The sequence below is a fragment of the Odocoileus virginianus genome, chromosome 19 (genome assembly GCF_023699985.2).
Source record: "Odocoileus virginianus isolate 20LAN1187 ecotype Illinois chromosome 19, Ovbor_1.2, whole genome shotgun sequence".
Classification (NCBI taxonomy): Eukaryota; Metazoa; Chordata; class Mammalia; order Artiodactyla; family Cervidae; genus Odocoileus; species Odocoileus virginianus.
In genome coordinates, this window is record NC_069692.1 from 46,392,476 (window position 1) to 46,411,531 (window position 19,056).

The 19,056-nt window shown below is 44.8% G+C and overlaps 1 protein-coding gene across 10 annotated transcripts in view; it reads right to left on the reverse strand.

Annotated features, from left to right (window-relative positions):
- Positions 1-18,671, reverse strand: part of KCNQ5 (potassium voltage-gated channel subfamily Q member 5) — a 389,192-nt gene extending 370,521 nt beyond the window's left edge. For 9 of the 10 annotated variants that reach the window (XR_011481934.1, XR_011481935.1, XM_070450160.1 and 6 more), the window contains exon 1: positions 18,233-18,671. Coding sequence is in view for 8 of the 10 variants with exons in the window: in XM_070450160.1 (XP_070306261.1) it covers positions 18,233-18,624 (392 nt within the window). In the remaining 2 variants the exon portion in view is untranslated. Of the gene's footprint in view, positions 1-10,631; positions 10,952-18,232 lie in introns of those variants that run through there. The other variant, XM_070450161.1, reaches the window with a different exon arrangement.
- Between the last annotated feature and the right edge of the window lie 385 nt (positions 18,672-19,056).

Here is a 19,056-nt window from a genome sequence, read left to right on the forward strand (position 1 = left end):
AATGCAAACCCCACCGAAATTCCTTTCTCCTCAGAATTCATCAATGAAACCATTAGAAACCACTAGCTTTCTAATGACAATATGAACTATAAAAAGCATATTAGATATAGACAAAGGAACACCAGGAGGGTGGAAAGCAAGCTTAACTTAATTTTACCCATGCACATTAAAAAAAATGACACTGTACTTGCAAAGCTGGAGATGTGCCTTTCCTTTCATGAACACAGCAAGGATTTCCAGAAGAGAGATGGTCACCTCACCCTGATCTCCTTCCTGGGTCTGACTGCCCTGGGCCACACCCTCCTGCATACGAGCAGGGCGCTGGGATCATACGTGTTCAGCTGGATAAGCTTATCTGAACTTCTGGGTGAACACTTTTGCTTCCCTTCATGAATTTATCAAGTGTAATTAGATTGTGAATGTGTGTGTGTGTGTGTGTGTGTGTGTGTGTGTAAGAGAGAGAGACGCAGAATGAGGAGGGGCTTTCGGATCCTCGTAGGATGTTTACATGTACTTTTACTCACTCCAACTCCCTCTGAGTCTGAGGATATTTCTCACAAAATTTTCATATCCGGCAAGAAACCACAGTGCTGCAACTGTGGTCTACTAAATACTAACAGTAAGTACTAAGTTGTTTCTTATCTGCTCTCTCCATGGAGTCTTTAAAGAGCAAGTCAATATAAGGTTTAACCCCCTAAAGAGACCCCTGCTTCAGAATTTGATTTCTCAGGGAGAAATAAATGTCATAAAAATACTGTCTGTTGCTAGCTTTTAGGAATCTGTAACAGCGGAATATTTTCTCTATTAATATATATGGAGAAAAGGTACTAAAATGCAGTTAAAAGAATATGCTTCATATTATAGTTGAGCAAACAGTAGCATCTGAAATGTCACTACTCATGTTTTTGTTTTCCCTACTGAGGTACAGTTGATTTGCAACACTGTGTTGGTTTCAGGTGTAGAGCAAAGTGATTCAGTTATACATACTTATCTGTGCTTTTTCAGACTCATTTTCCATTATAGATTACTATAAGACAGTAAGTATAGTTCCCTGTGCTATACAGTAGGTCCTTGTTGGTTATCTACTTTACATATAGTAGTAGGTTAACCCCAATCTCCTGATTTATCCCTCCCATTACTCATTTTTTAAAAAAAACAACAGAGAGAACCTTCACTAGAGGGAACTCGGCAGATCACGAGACCCACGACTGAAGTCATTTTTGTAAGGGTGTCGGGGAGGCTCTGGCAGTGTGTTTGATGTAAGCTGTCACTTATCTTTTCTGCAGCCACAGTTTTCCCAGCTAAGAAAGAACTGTGTTAGCATAGGTCAGCAAAGGTCCTTTCAGCTCTGTGATCCTATTACTGAATGTGTCAAAATTGTAGTCCCTGACAATTTTTCCAACCTTAAGCTTTAAGAATACGCTTTTATCCAGAGATTCAAAAATAAAGAGATTGTAAAAAAAAAAATCTTTTTGTCAGGACAGAGAGCTTGTAGAGACAACAGGAAATCTCTTGGTATGTAATTCTGGTATCAAACACAGTGCTACTGCAAAATAAGTAATACGCCATGTTAATTCACTTGTTCACTAAACGTGTGCTTTTACACATTATTAGTAGTCTAGTGAGGAGCTTCCATACCTGCACCTTTATACATTTACCAGGTGGTCGGGCCCTGAAGGGTCCAGGACTTGCCGGAGGTCGCTCTAACGTTTTCAGAGCACCCTCCTTCACGTCGCCTGGGTTGCCAGCTCTGGGTCATGGCTCCATCTGCCTTCTAAGTCTCCCTGGTACCACCACTGAAGAGACCTTGGAATCGAACGTGCTGAGCCTCCGAGCTGGTCCTGCCAAGCCCACCGAGGCCTTTGCTGCTGTCCAGGATGCTGGGCTGTGTCATCACACCCAAAGCCACCATCCCAGACTTTTCCTTATCAACAGTCTCTCTTCCTCTCCCTCCGGCATCCTGGTCCTCTCAATTATGTCTGCATTTCCCCAGTTGAGGGGGGCGGGAGGGGGGGCTTCCCTGGGCTTTTATTTCTGTATACACCTCCAGCTACTTGGAGAAATAAACATTAAGCTTTCTCTGGTGCTGCCTAATTCTACCATTCTCCCTCTCTCTTCGGCCATTTAATTGCCATGACTTAGCCCAGTCTGTTTCCCCTGCCCCCTCCCCAGCTCCATGCCTTATCTCAAGCCCTTCAGCACTGCCCTGCCCTCACCTCGGGGTTCTCTTCTCTTCAGGACCCCACCACTGCTCCTCCCCAGACTTCCCTGCCCACTCAGGAGGCTCTCTGGGCACCAAGCTCTCTCCAGATACACCTTCCAGACATCCTTCTCCTATGGGTGCCTTCTGAGGTGCTGACTACCGTGCCCCCGCCTGGCCTGCCACGGGGTCACTCTGTCCCCTTTCCCAGGATGCGATTCCTTCCCCGTGAAACCCGTGACCTCAGAGCATCTGAGGGTGCAGACCTGTCCACTCCAAAGTGGCCCAGGCTCCGTCCAGGGTCTGCTCCCTGCCCCTACCCTATGCTGGCTCTCTGCATCACTGCCTCTTCTTACATTTGCATCTTAATTTCTACTCCTTTTTTTTTTTTTAGAAGTTGATTTAAAACCTTTTTCAATGGCATTTTGTATTTTCATTTAGGTATATTTGATGGGCAGTATTATATTAGTTTAGGTGTACAACATAGTGATTCAATATTTTTATAGATTACATTCAGCTTAAAAGTATTATGAAATGTTGGCTATATGCCATGAGCTGTACATCTTTGAACCTTCTTAATTTTATACATAGTACTTTGTACCTTTTAATCCCCCACCCCTCTCTTGCCCTCCCCCAGCCCTCTCCCCACTGGTATTTTCTGTTTTGTTAACTTCAGTCACTTTTTAAATATTTCAGATTCCACATATAAGTGAAAACTTTCTTGGATACTCTCCATATCCATCCGTGTTGTTGCAAATGGCAAAATTTCATTCATTTCTTTACGGCTGAGTAGCATTGTATTCTGCGTGTGTGTGTATGTGTGTGTGTGTGTGTGTGGGTGTGGGTAGGTGTGGGTGTGACATCTTCTTTATCCATTCATTTGAACATGTAGGTTGCTCAAAATGGATGAAATACCTAAATGTAAGACAGGAAACAATAAAACTCCTAGAAGAAAATACAGGCAGAATACTCTCTGACACAAGTCTTAGAAGTATTTTGGGGGGATCTGTCTCCTTAGCAAGGAAAACAAAGCAAAAAACCAATCCAAATTAGACCTAATTAAACTTAAAAGATTTTCCACACCAAAGGACACCATCAACCAAACAAAAAGACAACCTAACAAACAGCAGAAGATATTTGCAAATGATGTGTCTCATAAGGGATTCATGTCCAAAGTGTATAATTCCAATATCTAAAAACAAACAGCCTGATTAAAAAACGGAAAGAAGGCCCAAATACACATTTTCCCGAAGAAGACATACAGGTGGCCAACATACACGTGAACACACACTCAACATCACTAATCATTCGAGTAATGCAAATTGAAGGCACCATGAGATATCACCTCACACCAGTCAGAATGGCTATCATCAAAAAAACAACCAAAATGATAACTATTAGAGACGATGTTGGAGAAAAGGGATGCTATGCTGTTGGTGGAAATGTAAACTGGAAAAACCACTTTGGAGTACAGTGTGGAAACTCCCTCAAAAACTAAAAATAGAGTGACCATATGATCCAGCAGCTCCGGTCCTGGGTGTACACCTGGAGGAAATGAAATCACCAGCTGAAAGAGCCACATGCACCTCGACGTTCACAGCTCCATTTTCTCCCTACAATACTCTCGGCCCACTGCAGTCCTTCCCTGAGACTTGGTGCAGAGTGCACTGCCCTTTCCTTTCTCTTCTCTCTCACGCAGACCCGCCCCTTCCTTCCCCTCTCTTCTCCCTAAACGCTAGTATTCCCTGAACTTCTCTCCGTACATTCTTCCCTAACCACTTTAGCATCTCATCACTGTAACCCTACATCGGTAACTAGTGACCCTCCTCCTCTCTCCCCCAAAGTTCAAACAGGTTCAACAGGCTCGAACGAGTTACATGCTCACCCTTGCGTCCCATCTCTCCCTAAAACACAACCCGGCATCTTTGAGTCACAGTCGCATCTGCTTGAAACCTTGAAAACTTGGATTCTTTCATCTCTTTTGTTGACCAAACATGGATCCAGAGCTAAGAACTCTGCTTCTTCCCTTGAACTCTCTGCTATGCTCCCCTCCTTCACATTCCCAGCACTGATGCCCCAGGTCAGGTCCTCATGAAGCCATGTCTCTCTCTGCATCTCCCAACCCCCAGGTCCTAACTCTCAAGGAATCACCAACTTCACATGGGGCTCTGCAAGCAAGTATAAAAAATGCACAATAGTTTTATTGTGAATAGGTCTCTCAATTGTATCATCACGTGCTTTGGAAATTTATATTAAGGCTGCACTGTGGAAAGGGACTTTGGATCAAGAACAAACCAAAAAAAGAAAAAATTTCAGGTAATTGCCTTTAACTTTTTTTGGAGGAAAAAAGAATGCTCTCTCATTAATGACAATTGTGAACTATGGTATTTACCCCTGAATTAGAGGAGTGTTCTGTTTTTTCCGGCAAAATGTGATAGCTTCTTGACTGTTCTAGGAGGTTGTCTAGGCTACCTCTTTTGGTGCCATCTATAAACTTATTTTTTATCATCACTTCCTGCCCTGAAGCCTGGAATAAAACTTCATACCCATGAGCTCTGGAAAACAACACTCCATGGCATGACCCGACTAGTTTGGGAACAGTCATTTGTAAAGTAACTCATCACGTCCAACACTGGGAGCAAAAGTTCTGGATTCATGTAAGGGAATCTTCCCTGCTAAAGATAACTTCTGCTTTCAGTGGAATGACTATAATCCCTTCCACTGGGCGAAGGAAGGACGGGGTCTCTGAAGTGTGGCCCCACCAAACTGGTGACCTGGATGACTGTGAAGAAGTCAACACTATTGGCACAAATGTGATTTTCATCCTTTTTCCTCTCCTTGTGTGCCTCCTGATGCTACCTCTGAAGGCCTGCAGGCCATCTCAGATGGCACTAGTGGTAAAGAACCTGCCTGCCAACGCAGGAGACATATGAGACACAGGTTTGATCCCTGGGTCGGGAAGATCCTCTGCAGGAGGGCATGGCAATCCACTCCAGTATTCTTGCCTGGAGAATCCCATGGACAGAGGAGCCTGGTGGACTACTGTCCATGGGGTCACACACAGTCAAACACAAGTGACTTAGCACAAGTTGGTTCCTCTGTGCTGACTCTCAGCCATCTCTTTGGGTTTATTCTTTGGTGCATCTGAACCGAAAGGATTTATCTGCTTTTCTCCTATGGGAAAAACTTGGATGCCAATTTGAATTTTCAAGCTCAGAAATAATTTTGCCCCTAAACACAGTGATTGTCCTCTCTGCCAGGTGTCAAGGACCATGTCAACCACAGGAATAGAGTAGATGCCCCTTGTGTTCAAGATCTTATTTTGAAGGTGATAAATGTGTTCCCCTAAAGTCATTTGTATTGATATCCAACTTCCTTTTCCATTTGATGGAGCAGAACAGAACTACAAGATCTAATCATCTGACCTGGTACCTTTAAAATTAGTATAATGTCACTGTGTAATTCTGTCAGCTCACTGTAAATCTAGCTCAGAAATACATCTAAAATAATCAAGTGCGCCTTAGAGACGGCCCTGAACACACATTCTTGGGCACTTGCATACTGAGTAAATGAATGAAAGAATGAATTAATCGTAGGCCTCATGGAAGGCAGGGCATAATATCTTCCCTCCATGTACTAGAATTAAGAAAGCTAACAAGAGTAGAAATTTAGAATACACACTGAACATAAATGGGCCTTTTTATTTGACTTAAAAAATAACAACTTTTGGGTTGCATTATTTTCTGTAAGTCATTTTGAGGAGGAAAAGTAACATCCCCAAAGTATTATGAAGCAGCATTGGTTTCTTTTCTATTTTTAAACATACTTGGGAGCAAATTGAACATACTCAGAATGTTTTATTAACCAGAACATTTAGCTTAACTAGTTTAATTACTGCTCTTTGGAAATTACTATGATCAGTGGGAACTCCTGGGTCTGGCCTCTGTGTGGGATGCACTGACAGAATGCCCACCTGCACAGCCGCTGGACACCCAGCTTCAAAGATTCCCAAGGGGTCAGGAGAGGCGGCTGACAGCAGTTCTCCACGGTGATTGGACTTTACCCTGAAAATCCCTTTAACGGGGAGCAGTGGCTAAATGCTACTGGAAAGGGGCCAACCTTTGCTTTTATCCTGTCAACTCAGAGAGGTGGTTTTGCAGCTCAGTAAACTCATAGCCTTCTGAAGCAAAGATTCCTTGACAGAATAAGCTGCGTCTTATTTCTTCTCAGTCGCTGTAGTTCCTGTGTAGTTCAGGTCCTTCCACAAAGCAGGAGGTCACATTACTGAACAAATATCCATCCACTAAGGCTCTAATACAAATGGGAAAGCTGAGAAAGGTATCCAATGACTGAAAATCATGGGAGAAGAATCCAAATTCTCAATCCCACGCAGTCCCGGATTCACTCAGTTTAGAGAAAAGGGAACCCTAAACTTGGCAGCCATTCCATAAAGACTGTAGGGGTAGCTTTCACAAAGCCTGAGCTTCTGGAAAATTCCCAACTAGGAGAAAGTATAGGTGGTTTTCTATGTCATATGCAATCCTCTGACAACTTGCATCTTGAGTCCACACTTTAATCTCCAATTAAAGAGGAAAACTGCAGCTCTCTGTTGCCAAATTATAGATCTATTTCTTGGCTCACTGAGAAAGGAAACTGCTAACGACTGTAAACAGTCTGTGTGATAATTTTTTTTTTTATAGAAGCATAGTGGACATCCAAATTATGTTAATTTCAGGTGTATGGTGTAGTGATTTGGCAATCAAGTATATTATGAAACGACCACTAAGTCTAGTCACAGACCATCACCAGATAAAATTATTATAATGTTATAGACATTATATTCTTATATATATATAACATATATATATTTATAGACATATATTCTTCATGCTGTACATTACATCCCATGACTTATTTATTCTATAACTGAAAGTCTGTACCTCTCATCCACTTCATCTATTGCATCCAATTCCCTCTCCCTGCGCTTCCGACAACCACCAGTTTGCTCTGTCTATATAAACCTATTTGCATTTTGTTTGTTCATTTGTTTTGTTTTTTAGACTCCACATTTAAGTGAGATCATGTGGTATTTGTCTTTCTCTGACTCATTTTGCTCAGCATAATGACCTTAACGTCCAACCCTGTTACTGCAAATGGCAAGATTTCATTCTTTTTTTATGGCTGAGCAATATTCCATCATATATATATATATACACACACACATATATATATCACATCTTCTTTATTTATTCATCTATTAATGTACATGTGATGAATATTTTAAGTTAATCGCTATTTAACTCTATGTTACATATTAACTCTAAACATATTTAGACTTTTTAAGGTGCCTTTTTCTACAATAGTTCCATCAGAAATAAAAAATAATTTCTGGTTTATCAGTTATATACAGTAGTGAACTTCCAAAATGGAAAGCATAATTTTTTAAAAAATGATTCACTGCATCTCTGATTACTCCCAGATTTCAGAAATAATAGGTAGGTATTAGAAAGCCTTAGAGCAATTTTAAGGCTTCACTGTCTGATGTCTTCAGAAACCTGAGCCTAACTAAAACCCAGGAAGAAGAGAGCTCTCTAGGCCTCACATCTTTCGAGAGGCGTCAGTTAATTACTGCAGGGCAGGGAGTGCATCAGGAGGCCCGGCCTGCTCATGCAGGACACTCCTGCAGCCTGTAAGCAATTATAAGGCCAGCGCATCTCCTGATTAAGAGCAGACAGCTTTAAAAGGAAGAGAAATCAAATTATACAATGTGGTAAAAAGAAATGAGGAAAAACCTCATTCCAGAAATATGGATGCCAAGAGAGGAGGGGAAAAAAATAGGAGCAGTTTAACTTGGAGAAAGATGACGGGACAAATGAAGGAAAGAAAAGAAGAAACATCAGGGGTTTCCCCTCTGTGTATGAAGGTAGCCTGGAGTCTCAGTGGAAGACAGTTATATTACTGTGAAGAAAACACAAGTATTCTATTAGCTCAAAGAAAAAAAATTCTGTAAAATCAGTTTGTGGCCAATAGTTCTACCTTCAGCCATTATGAAATGTAAACAAGCAATTGCTACTATTTTACATGACTTTTAGTTATTCTGCAATGAGAGTATAAGTTTGAAATATGATGTTTATAGGAAATGCTATTAAGAAGTTATTATAACAATCTGGGTTCTTAATATAAGCGGCTTTACAATTAAAACTAGTAGAACTTAAGGAAATTTTTCTTCGAAAAATAAAAAGTTATAACATTCAAACAGTCCTCCTGGTAGCAATAAACTAGGTAAATTTTGATTAAAAACAAAGGATAAAAATCTGGGCTTGATGCCATAGGAGATACAAAAAAAAAAAAGGTACTTTGGTTTCTTTAGACACAAATTATTTGTGAGGCATTAAACAATCCAATTAGAAAGCAATGCAAGAATGTAATTAAGGAGTAAAATACATCGTCCAAATAATAAAAGCTATAGGAGGTAAATAAAAGGAAGGAAATAAGCCAGAGCTATCAAGAAAAACTTTATGGAAAAATTAAAACTTGGGATGATTAGAATTTGAAGACAGAGAAACAAATGTTACTAATACGAAAATAATTATTTTGCATATGATATACTGCTAAGAGCTATACCAGACCCCGGAGAAGGCAATGGCACCCACTCCAGTACTCTTGCCTAGAAAATCCCATGGACAGAGGAGCCTGGTGGGCTGCAGCCCATGGGGTTGCTAAGAGTCGGACACGACTGAGCAACTTCACTTTCACTTTTCAATTTCACGCACTGGAGAAGGAAATGGCAACCCACTCCAGTGTTCTTGCCTGGAGAATCCCAGGGATGGGGGAGCCTGGTGGGCTGCCCTCTATGGGGTCGCACAGAGTTGGACACGACTGAAGCGACTTAGCAGCAGCAGAATACCAAACCCCAAAGCCGTTTTCATATTACACCATCTATGTGAAATGAGGGGCCCTGGGCCTACAACACTGCCCACGATCAGGATCCAGCAGATAAGAACGCAGGCTTTCAGTCAGCCTGCCTGGTTCTGAGCCCTTCCTGCAGTAACTCGGTGGCTGACTGTGGTCAGGTCACCATCTCTCCCTGTGACAGCATCCTGGTCTGTTCCCCAGTGAACTTCCTTGAGGTCAAGGTCTGCATCACACCCCTTTTTGAACCACCAGCATCGAGCACATTCAGTGGTACACACAATGACTGTCAGCTGTTGATCACAATTCACTGTTTAAACAAAAAAGAGAAATTATGACATGATAGTCCATGACGCTGTAGCTGAAGCTCCAATACTTTGGCCACCAGATTCAAAGAGCCAACTCACTGGAAAAGACCCTGATGCTGGGAAGGATTGAAGGCAGGAGGAGAAATGGGCAACAGAGGATGAGATGGTTGGATGGCATCACCGACTCAATGGACCTGAGTTTGAGCAAGCTCAGAGAGATAGTGAAGGACAGGGAAGCCTGGCGTGCTGCAGTCCATGGGGTCACAGTCAGATACGACTGAGCAACAGCATGATTATAAAAGATCATCCTGCCACAGACCGAAGAAGGAAGAGGGCTTCTCAAATTACCACGCAGGCACTATAAACGGAAGCAACGGACATGATGACTAAGTGTGTAAAAAGTGTTTTCTTTATCTGCAGTTAATATCTTTCAAAGTATGATGTAAACTCCGGATGATCTTTTTATTTCAATTGCATCTTATTCAAATGCATAATTTACTTATAGAGGAGCAAAAATAAGGTAAATGTAAATATTTGCACTAACAAGTTCTCTGCTAGGATAGAGTGTATATGGAATACATGTGTGCAGATACAGATAAAAATTTAAAATGGAAAAAGTGCAAAACATTTTTCAGTTTATAAACAGATGACTTCAGTAGCATTTAGGAAACTGATCACAAAGGATCAAAAGGATCACCTAAAACTCTGAGAGCTATCAAGCAATTTTAAAAATTATGAAAAATGCAGTTGCGTGGGCAATCTGTTTTCTACGTTGAAACCAAATAACACTTCAAATAGTATCTATGAAATGGCTGAAGGAAAAGAAAATTACAATGAAAACATCTACCCATCAGTAAACAAAACGGTAAGCTGTGGCCACCCAGCAATTGCGCTTCACGCAGTTTCACAGGGATCGGCTGGGTGAAAACTCACTCTGCTGAGCGCTCATCTGCCAAAATAGCCATTTGCAATTAAAAATTAAAACCACTGGCACTGTTCTTCACAAGCAATTATTAAAAGACGGCTGGCTACCTTCCTTGCTTGTAGTGGTTTCTGCATCAAGACTTCATGCCAGTTTGAAATATTCTTCTCTTACGTTTCATTTCTCTCAGACCATAAAGTTCCCAAGACTAAGATTTTAACACGTTCAACATTTGTATTTGTAATAGGATCTCGAATACTACAGCACTGTTTCAATTTCCGAAAACAGATTGATTTGAGCATTTTATGTTTTATTATACACGTGTATTTTATTATACATATATATTTTATTAAAATGTTACTAGATTAGCAGGGCATAAAGCAGTGTAACTTGTACAAGGCCTCACTGTATTTAAGAGAAATCAGTGGGTTTTTTTTTTTAAGAATTCAGGAGCAAAAATAAAATGTAAACATCAATTTCCGCAGACAGAGGCTTAACTCCGAACAGAATACACATGTAAATAATAAAGTCACTCATCAGGTCTGTTGAGTCCTGACACAGGGAATGGTCGAGTCAAATTCCATCTTCGTCCAGGAAGCCATCGTGGATCTGAGGGGGATGCGGGGTGTCAGTAAGGGCTTCAGTCTACAAGCATGAAACATCTTCTATGTGGCAGACACAGGTCTGTGTGCGGGTGATACAGCAGAGAAGCAGAGAGAGACTCCGCCCTTAAGAAACTCAGCAGAGACAGACAGCAAACAGACCCTTCCTCCTCCAACCAGGGAGGGGCGTCGTCTGTTTAATTCCTCAGAAAGACCCCCTTGGTGGCTATGTGGCCCACAGACCTCACCAGGAGTTAGGAGTTAATGCGAATAATTAGGAGGTAGCCCTGCAGCTCACAGCTGAGGAAGGGAAATTGTGAAAAGATCACGTGGAAAATCTGAAAACAGTGGTGTGGGGAGTTGGGCTAATCTTGATCTCAAAGACACTACATTGCTAAGTATGTGCGCTAAGTTGTTTCAGCCATGTCCAACTCTGTGATTTTCCTCCTGGACTGTAATCCGCCAGGCTCCTCTGTCCATGGGATTCTCCAGGCAAGATACTGGAGTGGGTTGCTATGCCTTCTTCCAAGGGATCTTCCCAAACCAGGGATGGAACCCACGTCTCTTAGGTCTCCTGTCTTGGCAGGTGGGTTCACCACTAGCGCCACTTGGGAAACTCGCATTACTGAGTATGGTATGTGATAATAAAACCTTGTCCTATTTTAAACTATTAGTTTAATGCTGTACTAACAACAACAACAAAAAGTATTCGCTGCTTTCAGTATTAAAATCAGAATTCAAATGTAAGAAAAGAGAAAATATCAAGTCTCCCATCACAAATACTCCTTCCCCTTCGGATAAGACTCAGACCCTCACCACCTCCACTACTGTGGCTGCATCCCAAACACTGCTGAGACTGTCTCACAGATGGGATTTGGAGACCCAGGAAAGTGAAGTCGCTCATTCCAAGTCACAAAGAGAATTAGTGGGAAAGTTGGAAGCAAAGCAAAGACTTCCTACTTCTAAACCCATACTTTCTCCTCAAAGTGAATCTTCAGTATCCTCAGTTCAGTCGCTCAGTCACTTCTGACTCTTTGCAACTCCATGGACAGCGCAAGAAAATCACAAACGCCTGGTAATTCCTTCAGCTCTGCTTCCCTCTGCAACTCCTCTATGGAAAGTTTCCAAGGAAAATGATTTACTTACTCATAAAGCAAGCTTTTGAACTGTGGTGTTGGAGAAGACTCTTGAGAATCCCTGGGACTGCAAGGAGATACAACCAGTCCATCCTAAAGGAAATCATCCCTGGGTGTTCACTGGAAGGACTGATGTTGAAGCTGAAACTCCAATCTTTTGGCCACCTGATATGAAGAGCTGACTCATTAGAAAAGACCCTGATGCTGGGAAAGATTGAAGGTGGGAGGAGAAGGGGACAACAGAGGATGAGATGGTTGGATGGCCTTACCGACTCGATGGACACGGGTTTGAGTAAACTCCAGGAGTTGGTGATGGCCAGGGAGGCCTGGCAGGCTGCAGTCCCTGGGGTCGCAAAAAGTTGGACACGACTGAGCAACTGAACTGAACTGAAAGCAAGTGTTTATGGAGGGTCTACTAGATACAGGGCAGCTTGCTAGGTGCTTAGGATTCAGAGATCTGTAGGAGGTTTTCTGCAGGGGAAGTTCACCCTCTCACGGGAGAGACAGACCAAGTAGCTAACGATGACCACGTGGCAGGGCAAGAACCACAGTAACGACACCCCAGGGCCGTGGAACCTGAGACAAGGAGCACCTACATTATCCTGGCATTGGGGACACGTGCCCAGAAGAGGTGATCTCTGAATGTGTTTCGAAGAAGCTGTGGGAGTTGGGCAGCCAGAGAGTGAGGAGTAGGGAAAACCCCAAGGAACAGTGTGAGCCAACACTGTCTAGCAGAAGACACAAGACAGGCACTCAGCAAGGCTGGGGCTCTGGGGGGTGCGTTAGAGATGAGACATGAAAGGGGGCACAGGCCACGTCAGGAGGGCTCTTGTGAGCCAATCCAATGAGTCTGGAGTTAACTTACACTCCTGTCCCCACCCTCCCAGTGCCCAGCCGTCCCCAACCCGCCTAAATCCCATGTGTGACACCATCTCAGTGAGGCTGCTTCAGCAAAGGCCATCAGCGAGCACCTTCATCACGAGCCAATGAAATCCTAGCACATCTCTTCTAGTCATTTCTGCAGCAGCAGAAACACCAACCACGGCTCCTTCCCGTACATGTCTTCCTTCCGTTGCTTTGATGAAGAGATAGTCTCTTGGGGCTTATCCTCTGGCACTGAGGCCGCTGTTACGTTTCCCCAGGTCTTCTGGGAGCTCTTACCCTGCCCTCCACTGCTAGCTAGAGGTGCTCTCACCCTGCCCTCCACCCATCCTCGTCCCACTCTGCATCCCTGGGCTAACGCACTCCTCCTCTCAATTGCTTTCACCAGCACAAAACTGCTGGCAGCTTCCAAATCTAAATATCTGCTCTAGACATCAAGATTCTGCTCCAGATTTGAAAAAGCGGTCCTTCCTTCAAATACATTTTATTTATTTTTGCTCTCTTCATGACAAAGAATGACAGGTGCTGGCTGCTGGTCTAAGACTCAATGGAAAGAAACTGGGTGTACTAGATTTACTATGACGTGTTTATCCCTTGCAGTCTCTCCGTGAATGACTTACAAACATCTCAAACTCACTCATCATGTTCCCTGGGCAAGTCTGAACTCATGTTCTCTGAACATGTTCTCTCATCCTTTGTCCTGTATCTTAGTGAATGGTACTTCTGCTCCTCCAGTCACCCAGCACAGAGTCATCCTTTTCATTTGGAGTGATGAAAAAGCTCCCAGTTCTGCCTAGTTAACTGTTTTCTAATTAAATCCCTCCTTCTTGTCCCCACGGTTCAACAGACATCGTTGAATCATGTTCAGCAGACATCCATGAATCTACAGATAAAAGAACAGGAGGATGAGCGGGAAACTTGGCCAGTTGCTGAAAACTTCTCACCAGGCACATTGGTTCTACTTGGTACCTTTCAGTCCCCTGACTGAACCAATGGAAGCCATATCTTTCTGAAATTCCTATCTGATGACATCATCCCTCTGATTATCAGCATTCAGGGACCAGTTGTTCCTACAGGACAAAGACTAGATTCCATGGCTGGCATCAGAAGTCATCTGAGGTCAGGGACGTGTGCTATTGCTCTGCCCTCTTTTCCTGAGGTTGTTCTCATCCTATAAATACTCCCCAGTACCCGGAACTACTGACATGATTCCAATTCCACATCTTTACCTACGCTTTTCCCTCCATCAAGATGGCTCGCTACACTCCCCTCCCACCCTTGCTTTAACACCTGAAAATTCACTAGTCATTTGCCAAAACTCAGCTTGGGCTTCACTTCTTCTCTGGAGCCTGTGCTGAACTTTCCACCCAGGGCTCCACTTCCCCCTTCTTTCCTCCAAGACTCTGTACTCGCTCCTAGAACAGCATTTCACTGCTGTTCACAGGCTTGCACTCACCCCCTGCTGGAATCTTTTCCCTTCTTAAGAATGGAGGTCCCCACCTTATTAATCTGGGAATTAGCACAAAATGGAGACTGAAATATTTGCAGATGGATTGGTGCATAAATGGATGAATAGATGGAGAAGGGTCTTGGAAAGATTACAGGCAAGGAGATAATGTGATAAGCTGTGCATTTTAGGAAAAACACTCTGGTGTCAGAGCAACGAGCTGGAAGGCTTATAACACAAATCAGAGAATATTACAAAGAATCCAATGGAGATGTACAGAGAAACAGACAGGGAGAGTAGCAGTAGCTAAGGAGAGAAGGGAATGGATCCAAAAAAAAAGATACTTATAAAGTGAACACAGATTTTACTGATCGTATGGGTGACCAGCAGGAGCAAGCTTGAGAAAAGTGAAGACATTAAGAATGGCTTCTAGGTCCCAGCTTAGAAATAAAATATCTATACATTCTGATCCATAGCATTAAGCCAGGCAAAGATACACCACAAATTTATATATGGAGCCAATCATGCATTTGGCTTCCCTGATAGCTCAGTTGGTAAAGAATCCGCCTGCAATGCAGGAGACCCCAGTTCGATTTCTGGGTCAGGAAGATCCGCTAGAGAAGGGATAGGCAACCCACACCCCAGTATTCTTGGGCTTCCCTTGTGGTTTAGCTGGTAAAGAATTTGCCTGCAATGCAATGCAATACAGAGACCTGGCTTTGATCCCTGGGTTGGGAAGATCCTCTGGAGAAGGGAAAGGGTACCCATTCCAGTATTCTGGCCTGGAGAATTCCATGGACTATACAGTCCATGGGGTCGCAAAGAGTCAGACACGACTGAGTGACTTCGCTTTCTTTCACTTTCTATTAAACAAAAGGGCAGCTGAAAACAGGAAACAAGTAAATATGGCTGCCTGGTAAATCCTAAATTACCATAAAAGAAGAGACTTTCCTAATCTCCAGCGATTCATAAAGACTGGAAGAAAGTATTTATAGCAGGTCATCTCTTGCTCTTGACAGCCATCTCATCAGTGGGCTGGGGATATATATATATATACATATATATACATATACACACGCACACACTTGAAACTATGCTTTATACCATTAAAATACCATTACAATCATGGATTTTGCATATTTAACAGAAATGTCTCTTTACCCAAAACATAACTTTAAACATACTTTTCTTGGCTTCTTGGCAATGAAAACACAGATCAACAGAGTAAATCCATTCCTGAAGTATACACCTCATTCATCACAGTACACTTGTTCTTGGCAAGAATGATAATGTGCTACAAAAACTGTTATTAAAGTAAGATTTGAGGATTCCCAGGCTGGCAAGGAATTAGTTACCTACACTGCTTTAGAAATTGTTTTCTTATAATTTCTTTTATTATTAATGGTCTTGTTAGACTTATAGTTCAAAGTAACTTTCCTTGATTAATCTAATGTATAAAGCCCAGCTATTCCTAAGCTTGCTTAAATCATAAGCAGCAACTGCCAAAGATGGCTTGTCCTCCTAGGCCAGCTGTAGTTGGGCACCACCTCCCAGAAGATGATTCAATCTCTGTGTTCAACTTGAGTCTAGCACCTCCTGCCCTTAGTTTCAGCTCAATCCTTAGTTTCAGAATCTAAAACTAAGTCATTCAAAACTTCACAATAGCATGTGGTATTGATAAGTACATAACTTGCTTTGTTTCTACCACTAAAGACACTGGCTGACTGATAAAGGCTGGTGAGTAGAGTGATTCAACCTTGAACCTCTTGAACGATCATTTGTCAAAAATTTAAGATTCTGTAAGGCCAGAAAAACCTGTTAAATCCTAACACACTGAAAAGAAAATGTTGCATTGCAAGAAGTCCTCATTCATGTTCAAGGGCAACACTTAGCTTAGCAAATACAAGGCAGGAGCACTAACCAAGGTTGTCTCTAACCCTTTCTGAATACGCAATACATAAGCTACCAAAAATTCAAGGCCACTAAGTAACATCATATTGTAACATCAGAGTTATGAATATTCTGAGCAAACTCTTGTAAAAAAAATCATTTTCTACACAGTATATACTCTGTTGCCAAACTGAGCACAGATCATATTGCTAAATCTTTTAGTGGATTCTGACAGGTCAAAATAATTTATCAGGCTCATCAGGTAATAGGATTAATTATATATCAACTCAGAGTGGATGAACATGTAAAGTATCAGTAGTGCTTCTCTAAGTCTAGCATTTACTACAGTAACCACATTTAAGGAAATGTGAATCTTGCAAACATTATACTTTTGATGTAATAATGATATTACACAACTTTCTCCTTGTGTACGTTCTAAGATGGAAAGTTGGCTGGAATATTCTGCCTAATGCTACATGTTCACATCAATCTGGGACTGTAAAATTTTCCAGACACCAGCGCCCCACAGATTGTAGACTCCACCAATTTCCTGACTACTACGTGGTAAAATTCCAGGCTCACCTATTTACAAAACCAGCCCCTTCCTCCATGTTATTTAAAAAGTGTTTCTGGACTTGATGCCAATCCTCCATCCTAGGTGAGAGCTGTGTTTCGATGACATGCCTCATTTCTAAAAAACACCTAATTCATGTCTTCCAAACCTTTTTTTTTTTTTTAAACTAGGAAACAAGGAACCTATCAGGGAGTACCTGCAACTTTCTCTACTGGCCTCCTACGACTGAGATCTTAATATTCCATTTTGACAAAAAGAAGCAGAAAAGGGAAACTACAAAGAGAGGAGAAAAAAGAAGCAGAAAAGATGAGGGTGTAACGGCATAAAAACTACCGTAAAATGTCCACATAAACGTAATTCTAACAGGAGATTGAATGAATGGACGTTGTGGGAAAAACAGTAGTAAACTTTAAAGCCACAGAAAGGTTTTAATGCCTCAGGGAAAAATAAACATTTGCTTCCAATCATTTTCTCATTAAGCATTCTCTGCTAGATGGTGAAGCTTACTTAACACGCACACGCTCTGGCCCCTAACCACCAATGCCAACTTCACCCACTGCCTGATCCCAGTCCCCAGCGGGCTAAGTGCCCAGCACCTCTGCCCGCGCCCCTGCGCCCCAGGGCCGGACTCCACGCCGGCCTCGGCGCCTAAGCGAACATCACCTCGCCTGCTAGCCTCCTCCAGACCTCTGCCACCTCTACGACAGGAAGGATTACTTGCACTGACAGATTTTCCGTTAGCTGAGGCTGAGGTGGCTGCGAGGCGTGTTTACGGCGCGCTGGCAACCTCGCTGCTGTCCCTACCGCGCATCGGCCTCCCCAGCTCCGCCCCGGACCAAGACCCAGGCCTGTGTCTCGCCTCTCTGAGCCGCGTCTACCCCGCCATCACCTCCTAACCTTTCCAACACTCTCTCAAGCTCCACGCGGGCGCACGGTCTCGTGCGCCTTTCTCAGCTCCCGGGCGCCCCCCTCGGTTGGAACGGACGCATCTCGGGACCTCATCGCTCCCAATTATCCGCGCAGACCAAGTCCCGCGCCTGCCCGGGTCGGCCCCCGAGTGCCCAGAGCGGCCGGGCAGCTCATTGGTGCCCCACGGGGAAGGCTCCGTCTGCAGGGGCGGGAGGGGTGGGGCTCAGGGAGGTGGCAGGCGCCAGGAGGGAGACCCTAAACACGTGCAAAGAAATAAAACCTACCACGTGCGCGCGCGCGAGCGTGTGGGCTCGTGTGTATGTGTGTGTGCGTGTATACCCGCACGGCCGGCTAGGGCGTGGGCGCCGGGCGTCCCAGGGGACCGGGCAGGAGGGTCCGCCCGGCCGCCGCGGTGCGGGGGTCGCGAGGGGGGGGGGCGCGGGTACTCACACGAACGCGTGGTAGACGAACGCCCAGCCGCGGGGCCTCTCCAGCACGTTATACAGGTAGTTCTGCAGCCGCCGGTACTTGACGTTGCGCCGGCAGCTCTGGCCGCTGGTGTAGGAGAGCGGCTTCCCGAGCAGGCTCATCCGGGCGCCCTGCTTGCCCCGCCGGCTCTCCCGCAGGCCGCCGCCACCCAGCGCCGCCGCGCGGGTGCCCAGCAGCAGCAGCCCGTCGCCCCCGGCGGCTGCCGAGTTCAGCAGCGCCCTGGCCCGGCCCGACTCCACATCCTTCATGCCGCCGCCCGTGCGCCCCCCGCCCGCCGCCGCCGCCGGCGCGCCGCTCCTCACCCAGAGCCCGGCGGCGCCGCCCTCCTCGCCGCCCGCGTGCTGGCGGGGCATGGCATCACCGCGGGCACCGCGAGGGGGGCCCCGGCGGAGGGGGCCGTGGCCTCATGCGCTCCGGCAGCTTTCGAGGAGGGAGCTGCCGCCGACGGGGCGCCCGGCGGCCCGCGAGCTGCGCGCCGGGGGGCGGAGAGGGCGCGCGGAGGAGGCGAGGAGTCCAGGTGTCCTGTAGCCTTCAGCTCCTTAGGCGAAATCGGGACGTGTCGTGGGGGCGTCACTCCAAGAGGGCTCCTCCGGTCCCTCGGTCCCCGCGGCGGACACTCCCTCCTGGCGAAGCTCCCCCCGGGGCTGGAGATGGAGCTCCCGCGTGCGCGCGCCGGGTCCCAGGCTCCCCACGCCGGAGGGGACCTGCGGCACCGAAACCCCTCTCAGGGACGGGAGTTCGGCGTATTCTCCCCGGGGCTTTGGAGCTGTTGGAAGGTGCGCCCG